Consider the following 7,258-nt stretch of genomic DNA (forward strand, 5'->3'; position numbering starts at 1 on the left):
TTAAAACACTAACAGCTCTTCAAAGCAAAAGAATAAAATCTCCTGATGGTCACAAAGTGCATCAAACTCCCATAGTGAATGATCAAAAAATGGCTTCAAATATTGATTCCCTAACAGTAGTGGAAAAGAGAAACCTATTTTTTGGGGTGTTCAGAAGTAGCACTTCAGCTGTGACTGAGAGCAAAGAGAGAGGGCTGGATGGGAAGAGAAAGGGCTGTTTCTCAGTCACAGGGCTCCTCAGACTTAAAAGTCGAAGTTGTTTGCAGTGAGACTGAGAAAACTCTAATTACAACCAATGTTAATGAATCTATCCATTTGCCCTCTCCTTTATTTTACAGATTTTTACTTTCAGTGCAAAGCCACATAAGTGTCTGAATGAGAACAACCTTTTTTTTCCCCTCACTGTAGAGCAGTTATTAAATTAGGACCTCTAACTTAGGGGAATCCTTGCATTTTCCCTGAGTGATGAGTCTAGTATTTGGGCGTATCTCAAGGGAAATTTCCGTAGGAAATTTATTTTCAAACTTGGTTTGCTGTTCCACTTCAAGGAACCCTCTGCATGCCCTCTCATGAAACATGAAATACATTGCACAACATATTTTCCAAGAACTGTTATGCGGCAGCTGCTAATATTTTAACTGAAGTCTCTGCAGATCTCTTTTCTGGGTTTTTTTGCTATGCAACCACAGACCTTCCCATCTTTTTTGGTAGATCCCTGAAACTGTTATGAAGAAACTCAACCAGTTTTTCATGGAACAGAAGGGTACTGTAGCATGATTGTTTTTTTTAAAGCTCTCTTGAAGTGATATATTTAGGAGGTATGAGGGGAAAGAACTGGGCAGTCCTTTATTTATCTTCCCAACAGGTGCAGCATAGGGAGACACAAAGGCAGCATTTGCTAATTTCAGTTTTGCCAAGTACAAAGCACCTTCTGGTCTGCTGAAAGACCATTCCCTGCTTTCCTCCTAAACTCAATAAGCATTTTATTTTAGTGTGACAATATTAAATATTTTTCCTGTACATAGATGTACTGCTTTTTGCACAGATGGATGAGCTTTTCATCTAAAGTAAGAACAACAATAAGCCAGATCGATCTTGCATTATTCTCCTACACTAAAATAAAATCAATGCCTTGTATAAGAAAAAAAAAAATCAATGTAGTTCTTTCAATTTACACCATAATAAAACAAAACATAAAACCTACAAAATAAATCAAGTTTGGGGATTTTTCTTTGCCAGTGTAGGGTTTTTTCAATCAAATCTGATTGGAAAAGTAGTCTTAAACTTAGGAATGGTGGAGGCAGAAGGTCAAAGAATAAATCTGAGATTCCCTGGTATCTCAGAAGGAAGTGTAGGTGCAGCAATCAGAAATCACCAATGGGATGGCAAAGACAGTCTAAGAACATCTCAATTCCCAGTGTGCAACAAGATCTGTGCAGGAAGACGCTGCTCTATGGGGCTCAGGACTGGAGTGGGCCCACCCTAAGGGATCTCATTACAACAGTTAGGCGTAAGTTTGCTTTCCATTTGTGAGGGCTTTAAATTTATTAGCTAGAGGTGGTGATGAGAAACTTTCTAAAGAATTGAGAGGAAAATAACATGAGGTGTTAACGTTTCCTCCTCTCATCCACTAAAAGTCATTTACCTGTGACTCTGATACAGTGCTTGTAAATGATATATATGGGCCTGACTTTGAGTGTGATTTGGCTCTAAGACTAAAGGCAATTAGAAATAATGAGAATGCATTTTACAGTCAGTCCAGCAAAGGGACAATGTTGATGGCAGAAGATGGATGTCCACATGCTTTTCTTTTGCCTCACTGAAGCATGTATCTATGCAGCAAGGACAGCAGCAGCTGCACTACCCAGTTTGGTGCCATAATAAAATGATTATATGGTCCAGTCGTCTGCTTGTAAAGCAGTAAGCAATGTTATACAATGTTCATATAGTGGGTTATTGAATTTTCAGGAAAATTTTCCATCAGCAGTGATAATTTTGGCATGAGCCAAATCCATATACTAAAGTAGAATTTCCATTTAACTTCTTTTTCACCTCTGAAAAATTGTCTAGCCTAGAAAATATATTAAAAGAAATCTTACTTTAATTAACTCTTATCCAACCTTGATACTGAGATTGATTTCCCACTGGAATGCTGCTTTACATATCTGCTTATATGATTTATATGACTAGCTGACTTGTTTGACAGTGGCTGTTATCTTGATATAGCAGACTGGTGTTGTTTTAAACATTATAAATATAATGCAAATATAATTATAGATGAATCATGCAATGAAACAAAACAGATCATTTTTAAAAGCCAATAAAAGCAAAGGCTGTTTCAACTGGGCTTCTTCAGAGAGAACAGTGTTACCATATCTCCAAAGCAGTCTCTGCAGATCTGTCTGTTTGCCTCCTTTCACAAATTGCTTCATGTTTTAGAGGTTGTCCTTCTAACAGACAATATATACATGTAGTTTTATTCACAGCTTTTGCATCTATGCTGTTTATAGATTGAAAAAAGTTTTACTAAAACAGTCTGAAGTAGACACACTGATTTTAATTTTGATTCCTTGCCAATGTGTGGATGCTTCAGACAGTATTCAAGCAGAGCTTGCAAACTCTCAGAAAATGAAGTTGGCAGATGGTTGATAAATACTTTTGCCTAAAAGTTGGAACGGTCACTTAACTCATGGCCATGAGTTATTGCCTAGACTGGGGAGAATAAATAAGGCAAATTTACAGAGCTGCCTTCTGGGGACTGACTTGCACCTGTCCCTGTGGGATGATGCCCACAAATAGTTTGAAACTGTTGCTCTTTAGAGACCTGGCACTTTTACAAACCATGTCCAAATGCCGTTGGCCTCTGGCAGTTTAAGAGGGTACCTAATTAATGGGCAGCTCTTATTATGAATGTTGGTTAAAGGAAAGGGAGGGGAGGAAAGGTTGAGTGATTACAATAAATTACAGGAAGTAATTATAGGAGAGAGAGGTATTTTATTAGTCACCATGAAAACTAAGTTAAATTAAAGGCACTGGTAAAGGTCTTTGGCACCACAGTCCTATCCTAGTCATCCACTGGGTTCAGTTAACCCATTGATGTAAACTTCATCTTGTGAATATCAATTTTTTTAACAAAGACAAAACTATCTTAAAACGGCATGACTATATACTCCGGAGAAGCCACAGCTGATGTAATATATAGGACTTTGACTTTCTAAGAGTAAAATAAAGGCCTTAAATCACTACTTATGGAAGCCTATTCCTACAGTGACAAATTCCATCAGGCTGAAGGGCTCCAGCAACCTTCTCTAAGCCAAGTGGTTTGTTTAATTTGGTGATTCTATTTGTTAAAAGCTACACTCTCACCAAGTCAGGAAATTTCCTTGGTAATCTAATAATCTTAAAATAACTCAAAGAGCATTTGGCCTGAAAAAAAGCCTGGGAGCTTTGCTACAGCACTGCCTCTCAAAAATCTAGGTATGTACTTCAGGAACTGCAGTGACAAAAAAATGCAAAGCTGAGATTTTCTTAACATTTAAGTGTTAACTTAATTTCTCAGCTGCTTGCTCTTGTGTGTGCTGTCTTTAACTGGCAAGACCTATGAGGTTAAGGAGTATGGGATCATTCATGTAGATTGCTTCTTTTGAAAATGTTAGAAGAATACTGCTTAGGTACCCATGTGCTGCAGAAGCCTTAAGCCTCTTTTTTTCTCTGCTTTCTGTTGTAGTCTGTCAACAAGCTCCCCAAAGACTTCTCAGAGAGCCCTTCTGTGGTACCTTCCAGAGTATAGTAAGTCCAAAGTTCACCTTCGTTAATTAATTACCTTCAATCCTTCATGCCTTGGAAATTACCTTGAGAACAGGCATTTGATGGACACATCAAGTTCTGAATTCTTACCAGTAGAGCTAGTTTGAGTAGGAGCAGTGGTATTGCACTGTTATTGGTACTGAATGCTCCTGTCACTAATATAGCAAGTACTTGTACTTACTATAGAAGTAGTGCCACCAGCTCAGGTGAGTTCTTGATCAATGAAAAATCTTTAGGAATCAGGTAATCTCTTAAGTACTATAGGATAAATCTGTTATCATCTTGATCTACTGTCTCCAAATAAGCTGAGTACAGTGAGGAACAACCAGCATACAACCTGTATGTATCACTTTTCCAGAGCTCATAACTACTTGTGAATGCTAGCTCTGTCAGGACAGAAGGTTTCAACAATTTTTATGTTCTTGAATATTGACTCATCAAAAATCACATTTACTCCATGGTCAATATAATGTTGTTCAGAGTTGCTTAACTTATTTTGTAACACAACCACAGAGCTGCATTTGTAATGACTGCATTGTGAACATCTTTGAAACAATCTAGTCTTAAACATAATAATAACCTTTAGAAACATCAGCCTTCTAACAAATTTTCTCCAAACCACATCTTTTGAAAGTGCAAAAATATTTTAGTTTTTTTTTTTTAGTTGGCAGCCACAGAATGCATTCTGATTAAACTCTGTAATATCCAGTCAAATAACAGATCAAATAAAAAGGACACTTAATACATGTGTAAATCATTTGAATTACAAATAAGACACTCTAGCAGGGGCTTGGCTCTAGGTTTGATATAGAGGATTAGACTCTCGTATTAATACGTGCACTTGGTGTAGCTATTTTCAGAAGGATACTTCATCCATCACTGTCCTCAAGCACTAAGGAGGGCCAGTAAGTAAAATGATCACGTTGGTCTGTCAACACTACTTGCTTAAGACTCATTTGTTCATAAAGTTTAGTTTTCCTATGCCCCTAACCCAACAAGGTGCTGAAACTGCCTCATGCTCCTGGTACTTTCTCTGCTTTTGCCTTCCACAAAACCAGAAAATATTTTAAAAATACTTTTATAATAAAGCAAATGCTATTGATATGTCATTGTTAAATCAAATCCACTCATTTAGACTACACACGTGGGCCTATCAGATCTTTCAGAATTGATGGGAGATAAATGCTATTTAATGATGTCTATAGTTTCAACAGGATTATCTTTATGATTAAACTCAATTTTGCATTTGGAAATGCATTAGAGCACCTGTCTGCGTACCTCATTCACCGATATTTGCAAAGCATATACAGTTTGCATATTTACTGCTTTGCAGAAGCTATGTATATTGCCAGTGCTAAACAATAATCTACACAAATTATAACCAAAATGTCTAAATTAGTAAGAAAAATAAAAGAAAGGCTGTAGAATTAATGCAAACATAAGAAGTTTATTCAGCTTAAATTTTATAAATAGCAAAAAATAAATGCTAACTTTTAAAAAGTAATGAATTAATAGACCTGGAACATTTTATGACTCTTTGGGCAGCCTCCAATTCTGTACTTCGCTAGCAGACTACATTCTCAGTTTTTTCCTATGAACTTAATAGTTTGACAAAAGGGGCCTTTAACTGTCCTTCTGAAACATAAAATGATAATTTCTGTAGTATGGCCACATGTATCATTCCAGTTTGACCTGCATAAGAAAACTTACTACATTATTCACTTATGCATTAGACATATAGAATATATTTTCATCAAAACCTTAAAACTATTTCATGAACACATCCTTTCTGTTCAATAACTTATAAAATGTTATGTAAAATATATCAACATGCTGCCTTTTTAAATCATAAGAAAAGCTTATTCTCTTTTCCAGCCTAGATATCTTAGCTATAGAGAAACCACTACTTGCACTACAAAAATCCTGCAGTCTTTCAAAAGTGAATACAGCATTTGCCCAATCAAGTAGTTTCTTAAGATCTCTGTAAAACCATTGTTTGTTGTTTAATATAGTTGGAGGCCAAAACCGTTCTGTGCTATAGCCCTACCTGAAAGTAATTTCTTATTTTAAAAGGATGGGTGATCTGCATATCACATGTAAAGTGATGTTACACAGCTATCACTCTCAGATATTATTTGTTGCTGAAATATGCAAGTTGCTCTAAAAGGTGTTTTGTGTGTGTGCATACTCATAATCACTGTAATTAAGAAACGTTCAGGTAATATTTGTTATGCTTACCATCTTTCTTGGTGGGTTCCGGCATTGTTACAAGAATTCTTTATTCCCAGTGAGCTTCAGCCTTTCAGATGCAGTACGTAGTAGCCCCAAGTCCAGCCGAGAGAGTACGCAGAGCAGTATGACAAGCAAAGCGTAAGAAGAATTCCTCTGCTTTATATACTGCGACTGAAATATCAATCAAAATAGCACCTCCTCTCTTTTCAATGCAAACACTTTGAAAATTGACAGTTATGGGAACCTCTCTCACATCTGTTGTCTGCAGCCTCTGCTCCCTTGGCTTTTGGAAGGAATCTCTGTTGCATTGCACGGGGCTGATGAGAACATCTATAACTTTCTAAATTCAGCCACACTGCTCGCTCTCTGTGTCTCTCTCTGTAACGTGCAGACACGCATACACATGCAGATAGGGGCTGAAAAAGTGACTGTTATGCTATTAAAGAGCCCTTCCTGCCTGCAGAACTTATAGGAACTACCTATATATACTTGCGCCTTTACCCACAACATTAAAGGGACAAATAAGTATAGGCAGTATGCCTGCAGTGAAAGTTCATTTCCTCCCTTTAAGAGAAAGTGCTATGCGAAGATGGAGGGAGAAATAGAGTACTTTGCAGTATTAATGAAGAAAAAAGGGTTATTTTGTTCCTATCTGGAGCAGTGAAGACACTCTGTTTGTCCTTTCTGTTTACATTTGCTGCAGTTTCTTGGCTCCTTTTTCTGTAGCCATCCTCACTTTAGAGACTAGTCTTCTTTTCAGCACTGCTACCTTGTTAACTGGAGAGGTCACTGGTGAGAGATGAGATATTCTCTTTTCCACTCATCCAGGAGATGCAGCACTCTTTGCCTTTGCCAAGCCAGGAAACAAGACAGAAGGAATGGAAATCCTATCTGTAGCACATGTACTGAGTCACTAAACTAAGCCACTGGGCTGTCCTTCTCTTAAACTCCTACTTAAATATGAATATGTAGGCAATAGAAATGCGGGTCAAGTTAATCAGGGGGTACAAGGATTTATTTTCTTATGCCTTTTAGGATTTTGAGACAAAACTGTAGCAATTAGTGCAATAGTTGAAGTGGTCCTCGAGGGCTTCATGCTATTAAAACACGCTCATATTTTTATCACATATCAATAAGATCTAGCCTACTAGACAGACTGCTCAGTGTCTAAATGTATCCAAATGTTACAGAAAATATTTTACATCTTTGAATAGGGTTA

The 7,258-nt window shown here is 37.1% G+C and overlaps 1 protein-coding gene across 1 annotated transcript in view; it reads right to left on the bottom strand.

Moving 5' to 3' along the window:
- The window catches only part of MYBPC1 (myosin binding protein C, slow type), a 73,824-nt gene extending 67,662 nt beyond the window's left edge, over positions 1–6,162 (bottom strand). The window contains exon 1 of the mRNA XM_010184950.1: positions 6,046–6,162. Within this exon, the coding sequence (XP_010183252.1) occupies positions 6,046–6,070 (25 nt within the window). The 5' untranslated portion in view covers positions 6,071–6,162. The remainder of the gene's footprint in view (positions 1–6,045) is intronic.
- Between the last annotated feature and the right edge of the window lie 1,096 nt (positions 6,163–7,258).

Source organism: Mesitornis unicolor, unplaced genomic scaffold (assembly GCF_000695765.1).
Source record: "Mesitornis unicolor isolate BGI_N332 unplaced genomic scaffold, ASM69576v1 scaffold51745, whole genome shotgun sequence".
NCBI classification, from domain to species: Eukaryota; Metazoa; Chordata; class Aves; order Mesitornithiformes; family Mesitornithidae; genus Mesitornis; species Mesitornis unicolor.